Source organism: Canis lupus, chromosome X (genome assembly GCF_003254725.2).
Source record: "Canis lupus dingo isolate Sandy chromosome X, ASM325472v2, whole genome shotgun sequence".
In the NCBI taxonomy this organism is placed as follows: domain Eukaryota; kingdom Metazoa; phylum Chordata; class Mammalia; order Carnivora; family Canidae; genus Canis; species Canis lupus.
In genome coordinates this window covers 105926094-105945411 of record NC_064281.1, presented here as the reverse complement: position 1 = coordinate 105945411, position 19318 = coordinate 105926094, and the positions used below count along the sequence as shown (strand labels likewise).

At 37.2% G+C, this 19318-nt stretch overlaps 1 protein-coding gene across 15 annotated transcripts in view; it reads right to left on the bottom strand.

Annotated features, from left to right (window-relative positions):
• LOC112649252 (P2R1A-PPP2R2A-interacting phosphatase regulator 1-like) overlaps positions 1 to 19318 on the bottom strand; it is an 89067-nt gene that overhangs the window by 43367 nt on the left and 26382 nt on the right. For 14 of the 15 annotated variants that reach the window (XR_007409336.1, XM_049107348.1, XM_049107351.1 and 11 more), the window contains 6 exons: positions 10023 to 10066; positions 9880 to 9934; positions 7925 to 8014; positions 7447 to 7535; positions 6769 to 6830; positions 910 to 1001 (listed from right to left, as the gene is read on the bottom strand). Coding sequence is in view for 14 of the 15 variants with exons in the window: in XM_049107348.1 (XP_048963305.1) it covers positions 910 to 1001; positions 6769 to 6830; positions 7447 to 7535; positions 7925 to 8014; positions 9880 to 9934; positions 10023 to 10066 (432 nt within the window). In the remaining variant the exon portion in view is untranslated. The remainder of the gene's footprint in view (positions 1 to 909; positions 1002 to 6768; positions 6831 to 7446; positions 7536 to 7924; positions 8015 to 9879; positions 9935 to 10022; positions 10067 to 19318) is intronic. The other variant, XM_049107349.1, reaches the window with a different exon arrangement.

Genomic DNA, 19318 nt, shown 5'->3' with positions numbered 1-19318 from the left:
TCAAACAGACTCCATGCTGAGTGCAGAGCACCTCCCACTCTGGACAAGGGGCTTGATCTCATGACCTGAGATCATGACCTGAGCCAAAACCCAGAGTTGGACACTTAACTAAGTGAGCTGCTCAGGCACCTCTTCTCTAATACCTCTTAATCAAATGCCAAGACGCCACTTCTAAAAATGTATCCAGGGATCCCTGGGTGGCTCAGTGGTTTAGTGCCTGCCTTTGGGGCAGGGTGTGATCCTTGAGCCCTGGGATCGAGTCCCACATCAGGCTCCCTGCATGGAGCCTGCTTCTCCCTCTGCTTGAGTCTCTGCCTCTCTCTCTCTCATGAATAAATAAATAAAATCTTTTTAAAAAAATAAAAGTGAAGTAAGCCAGTCAGAGAAGGACAAACATTATATGTTCTCATTCATTTGGGGAATATAAATAATAGTGAAAGGGAATATAAGGGAAGGGGGAAGAAATGTGTGGGAAATATCAGAAAGGGAGACAGAACGTAAAGACTGCTAACTCTGGGAAACGAACTAGGGGTGGTGGAAGGGGAGGAGGGCGGGGGGTGGGAGTGAATGGGTGACGGGCACTGGGGGTTATTCTGTATGTTAGTAAATTGAACACCAATAAAAAATAAATTAAAAAAAAAACCAAAAAAAAATAAAATAAAATAAAAAAAAATAAATAAAAAAATAAAAAAATAAAAAAAATAAAAAATAAAAATGTATCCAGCATATATTAATGTCACACATAAATGTTAGGGAGAAGAACTTAAGTTAATAGCATTCATTTGGGATTTTTTTATAACTTCTAAAAATATTTAATAATACTTCTGAATATATACAATAGTAAGAATAGATTTAAAAACCAAGTGAAAAATGGCTAGTGAATGTTTAAAACCTCATGTTAATACTCACCACATTCATATCAGACTGTTGGGTAGTATCAGAAGAAACCACGTTGGTTGTGCCATAGAAACTCCTCTTTGGCTGATCTTCAAATATTTCACCTATGACAAAAAAAGTAGGTCAAAATAGATATGTTTTATCTAACATGCGTTTGCTTTTAATTGCAAAAGTAAAACTTGCTCATTGCAAATAATTTATAAGATACATAAAAACATAAAGGAAAAAGTTTTATATTCCCACTATCCAGAGATAATCACATTTCAGTAATTCCTAAATGTGTGTATACATGACTGTTTTTATTTATTTATTTTTTTACATGATTGTTTTTAAACAAAATTGGATTTGTATCATATATAATACTGATATGCAATCTACTTTTTGTTTTTAATGATTATAATTTCTTCATATTATTAACTAAATTCTTCAACATGATTTTATAGAGCTATGTAGTAAGGCCACACAATAATTTAATCTCATTCCTTATTTTAAATGTTTAGGTTGTTGCTATCTTTATTTTGCCAAGCATATACAATTAACTAAATAGACCAATTCTTTTATAGCATACAATGAACAAAATAAACATATTTTTAAAGATTAAGGAGACATATCTAACCTCAAAAACTGCATTGCTATAATCGTTACCTCAAAGTAAATGCTAAAATCTGTACACTGTTACACCATCTGGATGAGAGAAAACTGATGTTCAAGCCCATAACTAATAAGGTGGAACATTAAGACCACCTACTCATTAAAAAATATCCCTAGGAATAGGGGTGCCTGGCTGGCTCAATTGGTAGAGCACGTGACTCTTGGTCATAAGCACAAACCCAATGTTGGGCATAGAATTTACTTAAAAATAAAATAAAATAGGGGCACCTGGGTGGCTCAGTTGGTTAAGCCTCCGTCCTCAGCTCAGGGTCCTGGGATAGGGCCCGGTGTCAGGCTTCCCGCTCAGCGGGGAGCCTGCTTCTCCCTCTTCCTCTGCCACGCTTTCTCTCTCAAATAAATAAATAAAATCTTTAAGAAAATTTTTAAGTAAAATTTTAAAAGTTTAAAAAATATCCTGGGGCGCCTGGGTGGCTCAGCCTATTAAGCATTGGCCTCTTGGTTTCAGCTTAGGTCACGACCTCAGGGTTGTTGTATCAAGCCCCTTGAGGGGCTCTGTGCTTGGCACAGAGTATGCTAGAGATTGCCTTCCTCTTCCTCTCCTCCCCTGCTCCGCGATCTCTCTCTCTCTCTCAAATAAATTTTAAAAATCTTTAAATATGCATATATCTTTAAATATATATTTAAAGATTTTAAAAATCTATATATTTTTATATATATATATATATATCTCATTAGAAATTCTACAGACCTTCCTTAGGAGTATAATCATGGCTCATAAAGCTCCAAAGAGGTCTGGGTATCTTGTCTCATGCCAGATTAAAATTACATCATTATAGAAAAACTATTCACCTTTCTTTTTGGGTTTAAATTAAAAGCCAGACAAATCAAGACAAATTCATCATATAAAAAAATTGAAATCTTCTTTGCTGAAACCATCATTACTGGTAAAATGCTCTTTATAGCTGTCTGATTTTCTGCAGATTTCTTAGAATTTCCACTTGAGGCCCTATTTGCCCTTGCCTATTTCTAGTGGAAGTAAATGCAGCTTATCATTATACAATGTACCTTCTTGTGCTTGGAGATTCTAACTGCTATCTCACACTCTCTCCCATTTTATAGTCCTCGTTCTTTTTTCTCCCCCGCCCAGGACCTCTTCGGATTTTTTATACCTCTTCCCCCCACATTTCATTCGTATTAATAGGCTCCAAATAAGATATCATTTATTATTTCCCAGTGGATATTCATATTTCCAAATAGATAAATGAAATTAAATTTCTGTTTAATCTCTTACTGTATTTAAAACTCCAGATGAATTCTGACCAAACTTATACAGGCTATGCTTGGAAAAGTCTGACTTAAAATATAGACTATGCTTGGAAAAGTCTGACTTAAAATATAGACTATAGACTATGTAGTAGATACAGAATTTGCTTTGGCATTCTTAGGGATAATTCAAAGAAAAGAGGCGGTCAGCCTCCAGAGCACCTGAAAACCAGGTACAAGATGGTCGTGTGAGACATGCCACATCCACCAAAATACTGAGTAGAAACAGTGTATTATGTCAAAATTTTAATATAAAAACAATTTTTAAAATAATAAATTCTAAGAAAATTCCAGGAATTTTCAATGTCATAAAACATTTTATGCATAAATGTCTTAGAGAATTATTTTATTTGTTTTTTTAAAGATTTATTTATTTATTTTAGAGAGAGAGGGAGTGAGAGAGCATGAGCAAGTAGGGAGAGAGGCAGAGGGAAAGGGAAAAAGAAAAGCAGACTCTGTGCTGAGCATGGAGTCCAATGACGTCTTCAATCTTAAGACCTTGAGACCATGACCTGAGCGGAAATCAAGAAGTGGATACTGAACTGACTGAACTACCCAGACACCCCAAAAGGAGAATTATTTTAATTTAGTAAAACACTGTCTTCAATTTAAGCATATTTTATTTCACTGATTTTAAAGATTTTATTTTTAAGTAATCTCTACACCAACATGGGGCTTAAACTCACAACCCCAAGATCAACAGTCACATACTCCGTCAACTGAGTCAGCCAGGTGTCACTAAGCATATTTTATTTTATTTTTTTTTGAAGTTTTTTTTTTAATTAATTAATTTATTTATTTATGATAGTCACAGAGAGAGAGAGAGAGAGAGAGAGGCGCAGAGACACAGGCAGAGGGAGAAGCAGGCTCCATGCACCAGGAGCCCGATGTGGGATTCGATCCCGAGTCTCCAGGATCGCGCCCTGGGCCAAAGGCAGGCGCCAAACCGCTGCGCCACCCAGGGATCCCCGCATATTTTATTTTAAATACTCAAGTGACCCCAACTTTCTAACAGCTCTTACACTATTAGTTTATTTATTTATTTATTTATTTATTTATTTATTTATTTATTCATGAGAGACACAGATAGAGAGGCAGAGACATTGGCAGAGGGAGAAGCAGGCTCCCTGGAGGGGAGCCTGATGCCAGACTAAATCCCAGGACCCCAGGATCAGGACCTGAGCCAAAGGCAGATGCTCAACCACTGAGCCATCCAGGTGCCCCAAACTATTAGCATATGTAAATGTTTTGTCAACAGGAGTTCTTAACTTCACAGCACAGAGAAAAGTCCCTTAAGCTAGGTCATTGATCTATCATCATAAAACAATGCTTTGTTTGAAAGAGTGTTTTCCTGAATTGATCTAGTCTTAGTCTTAGAATATAGTAAGTACAAGCTGAGTTAGATGTGTTGTTAGGACAATTGCCATTAATTAATCCAAAATACCCCAAAGAAACAGATGCAGTGAAATGTTGAAACACCTGCACCCCAATGTTTATAGCAGCAATGTCCATAATAGCCAAACTGTGGAAGGAGTCTCGGTGTCCATCGAAAGATGAATGGATAGAGAAGATGTGGTCTATGTATACAATGGAATATTACTCAGCCATTAGAAACGACAAATACCCACCATTTGCTTCAACGTGGATGGAACTGGAGGGTATTATGCTGAATGAAGTAAGTCAATCAGAGAAGGACAAACATTATATGGTCTCATTCATTTGGGGAATATAAAAAATAGTGAAAGGGAATAAGGGGAAAGGAGAGAAAATGAGTGAAAATATCAGCGAGGGTGACAGAACATGAGAGACTCCTAACTCTGGGAAACGAACAAGGGGTAGTGGAAAGGGAGGTGGGCAGGGGTTGGCGTGACTGGGTGATGAGCACTGAGGTGGGCACTTGATGGGATGAGCACCAGGTGATATGCTATATGTTGGCAAATTGAACTCCAATAAAAAAATCCAAAATACAAGCAAGATTAAAGTACATTTCGATTTTAATTTCTTTCCCTATAGTTCCTTCTTCCCCTTCTCCTATTCTTCTCCTTTTCCTTCCTCTTTTTTCTTCTCCTTCTTCTTTCCTATCTTAATGGGTTTTTCACAAATACACATCTTAAAAGTTTAACCTTCTTTCCTATCCATTTTCCCTCCTTAGTTTTTTAAAGATATATTTATTTACTTAAAAGAGAGAAAGAATGCACAAGCGGGGAGGAGGAGCAGAGGAAGAGGGAGAAGCAGAAGCCCCACCAAGCAGGGAGCCCAATGCAGGGCTCCATCCCAGGACCCTGGGATCATGACCTGAACCAAAGGCTGACACGTAACTAACTGAGCCACCCAAGTTACTCCTTCCCTATTATAAACTTTGTACTAAGCTTTTTTCTTTTTTTTAAAGATTTTATTTATTTATTTATTTGAGAGAGAGAACAAGAGAGAGCACAAGCAGGGTGAGGGGCAGAGAGAGAGAGAGAAGCAGACTCCCCATTGAGCAGGGAGTTCGATGTGGGGCTCAATCCCAGGACCCCAGGATCATGACCTGAGCCAAAGACAGATGCCCAACCGACTGAGCCACCCATGTGCCACTGTTGCCTTGCCTTGCCTTTTCTTTCCTTTTTTTCCCTTTCCTTTCCTTTCCTTTCCTTTCCTTTCCTTTCCTTTCCTTTCCTTTCCTTTCCTTTCCTTTCCTTTCCTTTCTTCCTTTCCTTTCCTTTCCTTTCCTTTCTTCCTTCCTTCCTTTCCTTTCCTTTCCTTTCCTTTCTTCTTTCTTTTCTTTTCTTTCTTTCTTTTCTTTCTTTCTCTTTCTCTCTCTCCCTTCCTTCCTTCCTTCCTTCCTTCCTTTCCTTCCTTCTTTCTTTCTTTCTTTCTTTCCTTTCTTTTCTTTCTTTCTTTCTTCTTTCTTTCTTTCTTTCTTTCTTTCTTTCTTTCTTTCTTTCTTTCTTTCTTTCTTTCTTTCTATTTAAATTCAATTTGCCAACATATAATACCCAGTGCACATCTCATCATGTGCTCTCCTTAATGCCTGTCACCCAGTTAGCCTACCCCCTCACCTCCCCTTCTGCACTTTTGTACTAAGTTTAACTAACTCAGTAGTGGTATTAACGAAAAAGTAAGAACAACCTAGCTTAGTGAGGCAGGTTTGAGAAATGAGATCCAGGGCTATGGGAGTTAAAAAAAAAAGTTCTGTTTTTTTTCAACACCTTTTTATTACTGGGTAGGTGGGTCATTTTCCATATATTCGACCAAATTAACCCCCATAAATAAGTGAAACATCAGAGAACACACACCTTAGCATATATTTTTGCTAAGTGGATCTGATTTGTGTCAACTTATTCATATGATGCCAATAAGTAGGTGTGGCAGCAGGCCAGGCAGGGGTCAAGATTCAGTGGAATACTAGGACTGATTCATTCTGTTTGTTCATTCACTCATTTATCTTGTTTCAGAAAGTATTTAAGGCAGCTAGCTTCGTGAATTTTATAATGAAAATCATAATAGATGACTAAACTTAAATTTCTCAATTCACATTTATATGGCACTTTATAGCTTTTAAAGTTGTCTTTACACAGTTTTGTTTAAATAAAATGAAAGGCATCTAGTAACTTATCAAACATTTTATTTTTTTATCAAACATTTTTTTAAATTTTTATTTATTTATGATAGTCAGAGAGAGAGAGAGAGAGAGAGAGAGAGAGGCAGAGACACAGGCAGAGGGAGAAGCAGGCTCCATGCACTGGGAGCCCGACGTGGGATTCGATCCCGGGTCTCCAGGATCGCGCCCTGGGCCAAAGGCAGGCGCTAAACCGCTGCGCCACCCAGGGATCCCTTTATCAAACATTTTAAATAAATCCTTTAAAATTAATTTCTTATAACACTTTGATTTTATATGATATTTTATAAAAATAATTCGAAGTTATATTTGTTTTTGCTGGTAGATAAAAGTACCTTTTCTTTTTAAAGGTCCACAGATACTTGGTCTAATAGTGTTGTTGGGGCTTTGACTTCTTCTAAAATAAAATCATCACAATCATTACAAGAAAAAATTTGAACAAAATCAGCTATGACTATTTTATTATAATAGATCTAAGGACATACACTAGAAAAAGACTGTGTAGTATTACATCGTTTTATTGCTTTTCTCTAAATCTAGGTTAAAAACAGGAATGCTCAGGATAGCAAACTGTCTTGTAATTTATAAGGATTCAGGATTTTCTGAAATTGTGAGGGAAAAAAACTAGAAAGATCTACAGTTCTGGTTGTGACATGCCTTGATTCAAGGTGAAAATCATAGGTAAATGATCAGGTACAGTTGTTTATATTCAAGAATTAGCTCTTATCCTTATTACCAAGCTTGGAGAGGAAGACTGTGTTCAAACAGGGCTAATGAATTACTGATTCTTCGAATGTTCATATGTTCTTACATGTTCTTAGTCACTTGATTCTTTTTAACATACAAAATAATAAAACAATGACATTTTAATTTAGCTAAAAACATGACTTCTTTGGTTGTCACAGAACATGGAGCTATAATTTCTTTTAAGTTCCTAAAATTCTTATTTTATTTTATTTTTTTTAATTCTAATTTTATAAGCAATTTGGTATTTTCATATAACATGAACTTACACTGTAAATCGTTGTGTAGGATTAGGAATAGGACTTGGAGGCAAAGTGGTGCAACCCACACAAGTTTGTAACGATGGAGGCAAACATTGCTAAAATCAAATTAGAACAGAGGTTTTAAAACCACCACTCTTCTCAGAAAACAGATCAGTGGTTTCCTAGGATGGGCGGGGGGTGGGGAGGAGGATATCACGTGCAAAAGATCACGAGGACATTGTTTAGAGTGTGGGAACTATTCTATATGTTGATTATGGTTATGGTTACAGGATTGTACACATACCAAAATTAATCAAATTATATACTTAAAAGCTGGTGACTTGTTACATGTTAATAATAGTTCAAGAAATTAAAAGGAAGGGAAAATGTCCTTTAGAATCAGATGTACTATGACAAAATATATCCCCCCAAAATGTGTGTGGTGAAGCATTAATATTTTCTAAATATTTCAAGGGACACAATTTCTTAGGCTCTCCGTTCTTACCTTCCCAATTCCCCTGGTAGGAGAAGTTGCTGGGGATACTGGAATTAAATCGATGCACTTTGAAGATGGTTTCTCTAAATCACCGTCACTCTGTGTCAGCAGAAAGCAGTGTACAATTGTAGCACCAATTGCTTACCTATCACATACTTAGGGAGAGAACTGCTGCATGGGGAAGGGAATCTTTATTGAGTCATGGTTGTACCATGATGAGAAGCTCACATCGTCCTGAAGCAAGCAGGGGACCCAAGATTCACTTCATTTTCTCTTTTTGGCAAAGAGAGCTCCATGGCAAGTCTAAGAGCTTGCCTAGTGTCCCCAAAAAGTCTAGAATGTGAGTACTTGATATTGTGTGATACTTACCATATATATACAAATCCTAATTTAAAGTTTTTCTCTTTGCGGGATCCCTGGGTGGCACAGCGGTTTGGCGCCTGCCTTTGGCCCAGGGCACGATCCTGGAGACCCGGGATCGAATCCCACATCAGGCTCCCGGTGCATGGAGCCTGCTTCTCCCTCTGCCTATGTCTCTGCTTCTCTCTCTCTCTCTCTCTGTGACTATCATAAATAAATAAAAAATTAAAAAAAATAAAGTTTTTCTCTTTGCATTGGACCTGTGCTCTGTTATTGAAAACTACAATATTAAGTCAAGGAAACAATCAAAAAGGATTTGGTTAGAACTAAGATACAAATGTAACAGCAGGGATCCCTGGGTGGCGCAGCGGTTTGGCGCCTGCCTTTGGCCCAGGGCGTGATCCTGGAGACCCGGATCAAGTCCCACATTGGGCTCCCGGTGCATGGAGCCTGCTTCTCCCTCTGCCTGTGTCTCTGCCTCTCTCTCTCTCTCTCTGTGACTATCATAAATAAATAAAAATTGAAAAAAATATATTAAAAAAAAAACAAATGTAACAGCAAAAATTACTGCAGCTATATAAAAACTGTTGATAGATTTTATGTGGATAAAATCAGTACTGCATAATTCAGGACTTTAAAATATGCTCTTTATTTTCCGAGACACAGTAAAATTATGTTGCATATTCTCTTCGTTTTCCTAACACAATAATAGGTTCACTCACTCGTGCCAATACCTGAATAGTTAAAATTGGGTCAGTTAAGAGAATCAAACAGTATATATAAATTGTATTAGCACCAAACATGAAAAGGGATAGGCTCCAGAGGTTATCTACTCATTCTTCGGGACCTACTCCTAAATCAGGGATAGATGTCCATCTAATACACTCAGGGCTCAAAGGAAAATAAGATGGTACTGTTTTTGCTGATGACCCATTTCCTAATCTAATAACTCCCCAAACTGAAAGATGAACCTCTTCTATGCAAATTTCAGCTCAATTCTATCATTATCTGAGATGTCCATGGAAAAAAAACCTAAACATCATTCAACTTCCACAACTAAGTAATCATAATGTGTACAGAAACATTAAAGATGCTAGCAGGGGATGTAACTAAATTCCAAATATGTTCAAATTAAAAATGGTATGTTAAAATTTTAGTGGGAGTACATGCATTACAGGCATAAAAATGTAGTATTTATCCAGGAAAACCATTGTCTGTGGTTTAAAACCCTAATATCTAGTTAATAAATTCTGTAGGAAAGAGTGAAATCATTTATTGTTTTGTCATCTAAGCAATGTGACCAGCAGAGCTGAACTTTTCTTAGATTCACCAGGACAGAGACAAAGCTGATCCACAACAATGACAGTTTTGTATTAGACAACTATTTACTTTGAACCTCACTTTCAAATGATGTCAGTTATTTTTATGAATAAGTCATCAACTGTTTCTTAGGAGAAATCAAAAATTACTTACGAGGCATATAAATTTAAGTTTCAAATGAGAGCTTACATTTATAGAAATTACAACAAAACTAGGTAAGGCCAACACTGAAAAATCAGTAAAAATTTCAAATTTTCTATAAAATTGAAGTGTTAATATCATACCAGGTTCAAACTTGCTTCCCAAGACCGATTTATCTGTATTGCAGTTTGTACCTTCCTGCAAAAGAAGAGACATCAGTACTGGAAGAAAAGATATGACTGAATATAGAGATGCTCAGAATGGTAATTCAAAGTACACTACTCACCATTCATGCATTGCTTCTCTATTTATTAAATCCATACCTTCTTCCTGAAAGGCAGAATGTAAGAATAAATGAATATCAGATCCTATGGCTTTACAAAATTATTTCATTTGGTTGTACTTTTATTATTATTTACTGGGCTACAGAAGAGCTGGAGTATAAACAAATCTTTAAACAATTGTGTAGTTCTCTACTTTTCATTGTTGCAACTTCTACACCAAAGGTCTATTACTAATGCAGTACAGTACATCAAATATGCAGAAACTTTTCAGATGAAGAACTTCATAGCTTTCTTCATTTAAAAGAGTAAACATCATTCATTATTATACTATTTTTCCTACCATTAATACTGTGATATTAATAAATATCACTCACAGTCCAAAGCAAACTAAATGTCTATCAGTATCGGTTTGTTTAAGTAAATGATGGTGCGAACATGATTTAAATCTAGTCATTGACAAAGAAAAACATGTATTACATATTAAGTAGAAAAAAGCTCAGATGCTATTTATGTAAAATTACAAACAAGAGGTGTTCAAAAGGATGTTCACCAAAAAGTTCACAGTACTTATCAATGAGTAGTGAGATTTAGAGTAATTTGTTTTTTTTTTAAGATTTTATTTATTTATTCATGAGAGACACAGAGATAAAGGCAGAGACACAGGCAGAGGGAAAAGGAGGCTCCCTATGGGAGCCTGATGCAGGACTCAATCCCAGGACCCTGGGATCATGACCTGAGCTGAAGGCAGATGCTCAAACACTGAGTTACCCAGGTGCCCCTCTTTCTTTCTTTGTACTTTACCACATTGTTTGAGCTTTTTAAAAAATAAATGCAAATATTACTTCTCATATAAATAGTTATTTAAAAAATAACCCACATATACAAAGATATCTGATGTTCATGGATTGGAAAACTTAGTATTTTTGAGATGGCAATAGTACCCAAAGTGATCTTCAGATGCAATGCAACCCTCATCAAAATCCCAGTGGCATTTTTTGCAGAAGTAGAAAAACATCCTAAAATTCACATGAAAAAAAAAAAAAAACAAAATTCACATGGAATCTCAAGGGACCCTGAATAACCAAAATAATCTTGAAAAAGAAGAATAAACTTGGAGGACTCACACTTCCTGATTTCAAAACTTACTATAAAGCTACTCATCAAAACAGTGTGGTACTGGCATAAGGAGAGACATATAGACCAATGGGATAGAATAGAGAGCCCAGAAATGAACACCCACACATAGGGTCAATTGATTTTCGATAAGGGTGCCAAACCATTCAATGGGTAAAAGATGGTCTTTTCAGCAAATGGTGCTGGGAAAACTGAACATCCACATATGAAAGAATGAAGTTGAATCCTTTCCTTACACCATCTATACTTGAAATGGATAAAAGACCTAAAGGTAAGACCTAAAACTATAAAGCTCTTATAAGAAAATATACGGCAAAAGCCTCATGAATTGGATTTAGTAATGATTTTTCAGGTATAATACCAAAAGCGCAGTTAACATAAGAAAAAAATAGATAAATTGGACTTCATAAAAATTTAAAACTTTTGTGCATCAAAAGACACTATCAAGAAAGTGTAAAGACAATCATGAAATTGGAGAAGATAGGGGTACCTGGGTGCCTCAGTCTGTTAAAACCGTTTGACTCTTGATTTTGGCTCACATCATGATCTCAGGGTTGTGGGATCAAGCCCCACATCTGGCTCCATGCTCAGCGTGGAGTCTGTTTGAAAACTCTCTCTCCCTTTCCCTCTGCCCCTCCCCACTGTGCTGGTGCTCTTTCCCTCTCTAAACTAAATAAATTAACTTAAAAATATTAAGATAAACAAATGGTCAATGAGTTCATGAAAGGATGTTCAACATTCGTCATTAGGGAAATACAATTCAAAACTACAATGAGCTAATACTTCACACTCGTTAGGAAAGCTATTATTTAAAAATGTGGAAAATAACAAGTGTTGATGAGAATGTGGAGAAATTATAACTCTTATATGTTGCTAGTGGGAATGTAAAATGGTGCAGACTCTGTGGAAGACAGTTTGATGGTTTCTTAAAAAGTTCAATATTGAATTTCCATATGATCCACCAATCCTGTTCCATGTATATACCCGAAAGTATTAACAATGGACTCAAACAGGTACTTGTACACCAGTGTTCATAGTAGCACTATTCACAACAGCCAAAAGGTGGAAACAACCCAAGTGTTTGTTACTAGATGAATGGATTAAAAAATGGAGTTATCTTTTGGCCATAAAAAGGAATGAAGTTCTGATACATGCTACAGCATGGATTAATACTGCAAACATAATATTAATTGAAATAAACACAAAAGAACAAATATATTTTTAATCTTTTAAATTTTTTCTTAAGATTTTATTAATTTATTCATGAGAGACACACAGAGAGAGGCAGAGACACATGCAGAGGGAGAAGCAAGCTACTCATAGGGAGCCCAATGCAGGACTTGATCCTTGGACCCGGGATCACGACCTGAGCCGAAGGCAGACACCCAACCACTGAGCCACCCAGGAGTCCCAGAGCTACCCAGGCATCCCTCCCACAGTCAAAATTCATCCTGGCATTCTTAAAAACATATTTCACACATAATAAAGTACCTAGGATAGTGCTGGGCAAATATAGTGATAAATATTATGGAGAACATCAAATAAGCAGATGAGCTTTCCCTAAATGGCCTAGAATCATATTAGAGAGACAAATTTTATACACATTAATTTGGTGTTCTCCAAAGTAAGCATGATCCCAGGAAGTATACAAGGAAGTATACAAGATGATCCACCGAGAAGCAAAAAGAAAACCATAGAAATTCAATTTATATATTTTAAAATCTAAGATAGTAAGAAATGAAAGTTTGCTAATAGTATACAGATTGATACAGGTGCCCTCATTCAGCCCAGAGGGTCCAAAGATCTTGCAAGAAACCAGCGTGATTTTGGCTTTTAGTTAAATTATAACTAATTCCAAGTTAGATGGCCATATGGATATATTATTTAGTTTTAATTAAACAGAGTTCCACAAAATAGACAAGTATCTTAACAAGATTTCTATAAAGAAATGTTGGACAGAAGATTTGTAATACAAGTCTAAGCGAATGACAGGGAAATGACAAAGGTGAAGCTCCTAGCACAGCACACATCATCTGCCATCTGCTTGTGAAAACACAATGCTGAGCTAATCTCTATCAAGGAGCTGGTTAAAGTAATTTTAAATCATGAGGACTATTGGAAATATGAATTCATATTCACTCTCAATAATGACCTATAGTTAATAAAATATTTAAAACGTTCTAAAACCATAATTTTATCTTTATCTTATTCTTTAAAAAAAGATTTTATTTATTTATTCATGAGAGACACAGAGATAGGGGCAGAAACATAGGGAGAAGGAGAAGCAGACTCCCTGTAGGAGAGTCTGATTTGGGACTTGATCCCAGGGTCCTGGGACCACGACCTGAGCCAAAGGCAGACACTCAGCCACTGAGCCACGCAGGCGTCCCTATTTCATCCTTTTTATATTCGTATTTTGCATATATTCAATGATTCATATTATATACTAGTTTGGTAGTACATGCCCATCATGTATTAGAAGGATGCGCTAAAACATTTTGCATTGGTGCAGCGTATGATCCGAAGAGTTTAAATAGTATTGCCTACATAAACAATATATGTTATGGGTGGTCTGGAATAGAAGAGAAGCTTGTGTTGTGTGAATTAAAATGTGACCTAGGCCTTGAAGGTGGTTTCAAATCTGGCAAGCCAAGGGTGGAAGATATGCCAAGCAGAAGGAACCATGTGAACAGAAGCTTAGAGGCAGGAAAGCACGTGGCTGGTTTCAGGGTAGTGAGGCTAGCTTGACTGAAACAGTTTGTACTAGGAAGTCGTGAGAGAGAAAACTGGAGAGGGAAAATAGGGCCAGATTTCCAGGATCTTAAATAACTGAAGGGTTTGAGCTTTAAGAGTTTGGGCAGAATAGCATAGTTAGTTAGGACCGGGCTTTGGAGCCAAACAGAACTGGGTTGAATCTCAGCTCCGTAACTTATTACCTGTGCAACCCTAGGCAAGTGACTGAACCTGAGCCTCGGTCTCCTTGTCCATATGAGGATGATGATAAGACTTGAGGATAACAAAGCAGGTGTACAATTTCTTTTCCACAGTGCCTGGCAACCTATGTAAGTAAGTACTTACTACAACTGAGCTATTCTTATTCTTACTTTTAAAGATTTTATTTATTTGACAGAGAGAGCAAGAGAGTGAGCACAAGCAGGGGGAGTGGCAGTCAGAGTAAGAGGGGAGGAAGAGAAGTAGGCTCTCTGCTGAGCAAGGAGACTGATGCTGGGCATGATTTGAGCCGAAGGCATACGCTTTATTGACTGAGCCACCTAGGCACCCCTCTTATTCTTACTCTTATTCAATAGGTAATGGGAAGCCACTTTAACATTTTGCACAGGGGAGGAAAAGGTGAAAATGAAGTCTTCAAGAAGTTATCTTAGTGGTGGTTGTAGAAGTTGGATTAAACTGGCAAAAATAGGAAATCTCTTAGAATATTATTATAGTAATCTGGACCCAAGGGACAGAGGAAGTGGGAACAGAGAGGATGTTGTCAAGGAAGAATTAACAGGATTCAATGCTTAATTGGATACTGTAGAAAAATAAGGAAGAACTGAGGGTGAATCTAGAGCTTTGAGTTATTCTAAAGTCATTATGGAAAATGAGGGAAATTGGGAAAGGATGTTTAAGAAGCTAGTCTTTTAAAACAGTGGAATAACAGTAAATCTTTTCAACAAAATGTGAGGTTAGTATAGTTCTTCCATTTAATACTTATGTAGGTGTTTTCCTGTAGTGAGAGGCTCAAAGTATTTTGTAATTTAGTCAACCAACAAGAGTAATTTTTCCCAAAGTAAGTTAGGATTTTGCCTATTGTTCCTCCCATTGAAAGACCATTAGCCAACATCAGCTATTTTGAGGGTTGTTAGTAAAAGCAGGTTAACTCTTATTGCTTATATCTTGCCTATTTCCAAAACGGATATGAGATGCTTATAATGAAATAAGATGGTTAAGGATAAAAGGTCAAGAGCCACATAACTGTCAAGGGGCAAAGAGTACTCTATGCTAGAAATTCAGGTTAAGGAGAGTTGCTGCACTTAAGCACTAAACTTAGCTTTCAGGTCTTTAGGATCCAGGGTAAAAATGGAAATGGTAAGTTAGACACTTGTGCTCTCTGAAGGTGAGCATGCCTGAAAGATTTTAGTTGCCCAGCGCCAGCACACTGCTTAACAAATGCTTGCTGAAAGAATGAAACAGTTTGTAAACTAAGATCAAATTAAATGTCTTTTAAAATAAACCAGGCTATTCCCTTAAAGAACATCTTTTCATAAAATAAGACTAGTAGGTTTCAAGGAAGACTGAAAGACATATCACTGAAATCTAATGTCCTTGCTTTTCTAGACTAGAAATGATAGCAAAGTCCATAAGACAACCTATCAAACTGTGGTATCTAAATGGTCCCTATCAAAAACATGCCCTGCACTCCAGCTGGCATTATCTGTTTTATTTTTTTAAGATTTTATTTATTTAGGGATCCCTGGGTGGCGCAGCGGTTTGGCGCCTGCCTTTGGCCCAGGGCGCGATCCTGGAGACCCGGGATCGAATCCCACGTCGGGCTCCCGATGCATGGAGCCTGCTTCTCCCTCTGCCTGTGTCTCTGCCTCTCTCTCTCTCTCTCTGACTATCATAAATGAATAAAAAATAAAAAAAAAAGAAATTGGCAATTGGCAAAATGTTTAAAAAAAAGATTTTATTTATTTATTTGAGAGAGCATGCAAGCATGAAAGAGAGTGTACAAGTAGGGGAGAGGGGTAGAGGGAGAAGTAGATGCCCCACTGAGCAGGGAGCCCGATGTAGGACTCAATCCCAGGAACCTGGGATCATAACCTGAGCTGAAGGCAAGTGCTTCACTGACTGAGCCACCCAGGCACCCTGGCATCATTTGTTTTAAATGGCTTCATTTCATAGAGTTCCTTTACATTTGTGTCTCAACCCAGTTTAATTTATCCAAGCCAGGTAAGATAAAACGACCGTAATATGTATTGGAAAGTTTACATTTGCAAAGATACAAAAGGAGGAGATGCTAGAAATACAGGGCTAGCATGTAAGTAGATAATTTAACTGATGCTACTTAAGGTACTGCAGAAAAAAGTTACGTTCTAGGTATCAATGATTTTATATCCTATTTAACAAGTCAGGGAATAGAAGTAAAGCTAAAGACCATATACTGTGAACAAACTGTTATGGTTGGAATTGTGCCCCCCACCTAAAAATCCAGTATGTTGAAGTCCTGATCCCTAGTGTGTCAGAATGTGACTTTATTTGGAGATAGGGTATTTGCAGAGGTAATCAAGTTAGGATAAGTTTATGAAGGTTGGCCCTAATCCAATATGTCCTTATAAAAAAGAAATTTGGAGACAGACATATGTGAGAAAACATCATGTGAAGGTAAAGATGGCTATTTATAAGCCAAGGACAGAGGCCTGGAACACACAGACACTTCTCTCATAGCCCTCAGAAGAAATCAATCTTGCCAACACCTTGATTTCAGACTTCCAGCCTCTAGAGCTGTGAGAAACTAAATTTCTGTTGTTTAAGCCCCCTGTTTGTGGTACTTTGTTATGGCAGCCCTAGCAAACTAATACACAAGCTATTTCGACAGGGTGGTTACTTATGTTTAGGGCTCTGGGATAAGGACCTAAAAGCTGAGTGCTTTCAAACCTCTTAAAACATAAACTCAAGGGGATCCCTGGGTGGCTCAGCGGTTTAGCGCCTGCCTTTGGCCCAGGGCACGATCCTGGAGTCCTGGAATTGAGTCCCACGTCGGGCTCCCGGTGTGGAGCCTGCTTCTCCCTCCTCCTGTGTCTCTGCCTCTCTCTCTCTCTATGTCTATCATAAATAAATAAATAAATCTTTAAAAAATAAAAAAATAAAGTCCTAAAGCCTATAATTTAAAAAAACATAAACTCAATTGTTACTAGGAAAGGAAAATACATAAAAGGAATAGTTCCTGAACACTTAGGAATTGCTATGTATTTAGAAAGTTAACTTCCATGGTCATCACCTTACAATATGTACATAAATCAAATCATCATGTTGTGCACCTTACACTTAAATGATGTTGTATGTCAATTACATATCAATAAAGCTAAGGGGGAACAGAACATTAACTTCCAGCTTCATTTTCTCAAGCTCCCTAATACCTAGAAAACACCTAGCAGCCCCAATTGAGAAGAAATTATTCATTAACTGCCTGCAAGGGAAGGGGCAACTTAAACCATACATTGACTTAAATGTTGACCCAGAACCTAATATTGCGTGGGCTGTGGGCTTATTTAAAAGTAAAGGAAAATGTAATCAAATCAGTTTATAGGAAATGCAGTGAACAAAAAAACATGAAATACCACATGGAAGCAGAATCAGAATATGGGTCAGTCTACAGGATAAATGGCCTGGTTTCTTCAATAAATAAGTGGCATGGAAGAAAAACAGGAGGGGAAGGCTGTTTTAAATAAAAGACCTGAGAGGCGCCTGGGTGGCTCAGTTGGATAAGCAGCTGTCTTCGGCTCAGGTCATGATCTTAGGGTCCTGGGATTGAGCCCCATGTAGGGCTCCCTGCTCAGTGGAGCATCTGCTTCTCCCTCTGCCCCTCCCCTGCTGCTTGTACGTGAGCTCTCTCTCTCACTCTCTCAAATAAATAAATAAAATCTTAAAAAACAAGAGATCTGAGAGATCATGGTTGGAACATGTTTGAATCACTAAAAAAACATTTTGAGAACAGTAAGAATTTTAACATGGACTGGTTATTAGATGACATTAAAGAATAACTTAATTTTGCTAGATGTAATAATGGCATTGTGATAATGTAAGAAATCTCTCAGAGATTCATACTGAATGTTTATGGGTAAAAAGAGATCAGAAATTTACTTTCAGGCATCCTCCTGCCCAAAAGGTTAATAAGCTCAATAGCCAAAAGTAAAAAATCATGGTTAAAGAATGCATATAAAGAGGGACACCTGGGTGGCTCAGTCGTTAAGCATCCGACTCTTGATTTTGGCTCAGGTCGTGAACTCAGGGTCATGAGCTAGAACTTTGCATTGAGCTCTACGCTGGGCATGGAGCCTGCTGGAGACTTTTTCACTCCCTCTTCCTCTGCACCCTCCCTGCTCACTCTTTGTCTCTATCAAAAAAAAGATGCATATAAAGAAATATGCAATTTAAGATATCTATCAGACCATTAAGCTGCTGAAAATAAGTCTTGATTTTTCCATTCAATCAGTGCCCAGATTGAAAGCTAATATTATTTCTATTTTCCCATTTAATTCACTTTCTACTTGTGTTTCATTTTAAATGTTTATAACATATATTCTGTCACTATGGAAATAGATTGCTTTACAATTTATATTACTGACCAGTTAAATTTATCTTGATTTCAAGCTTCATAATCAAATAACAACATGTAATCAATTTTTAAGTATTAATCTCTTTTAGAGGAAGCAACAAAACAAATTGCACAGATAAACCAGGGGTCATCTTACCTACAAATTTTAGGTTCTTTCACTAAGAACTTCTAAAAGAGCTCCATAGTCACAAAGACAGTTAAAGAATGTTTTATCTAATGAAAAGGAAAAACATCTTTTTACCATACATTTTTGCTACTGGATGACAGGCTGGACTTTAGGGAAGCCATGGTGTGAGAGGGAGAGAGGGAAAGGAAGTAGGAGTTGGAGTCCTAAACACCAGTCTTAAGAGATACTATGGCTTTAGACCACTGAAACAGGGAAAGGGTAGCTGGAAAGGAATCCAGTAATTTGGGGCTAAACCTGGCTCTGACATTCACTACCTCTGGACATTGGTTAAGTTACTAAATTTCTCTCATCGTTAGTTTCTGACCTTATGTTGTGAGACAAAATGAGAGCACAGTTGTAAAGTACCCATTATAGCACTATAGTGAATAATAGGTGCTTCATAACAGTTAAGCCCCCCTTGAACAAAAGTCTGCTTGTACTTGGGTCAGAAAAATCCCACCACCTGTGGCAGACTGGTGATTTGATCTTTTGAGTTCTGTGGCTAATCTTTGGATAATTAAAAGGTTTAACTGTGTATTAGGTGTTTGCTATTAAACACATGCGTGTGTGCGCAATCGCCCACACACATGCACACATACGCGCCAGCACAGAACATAAGCCAGTGAGATACAAAGTGTCCCTTAGATCACTAAGAAATT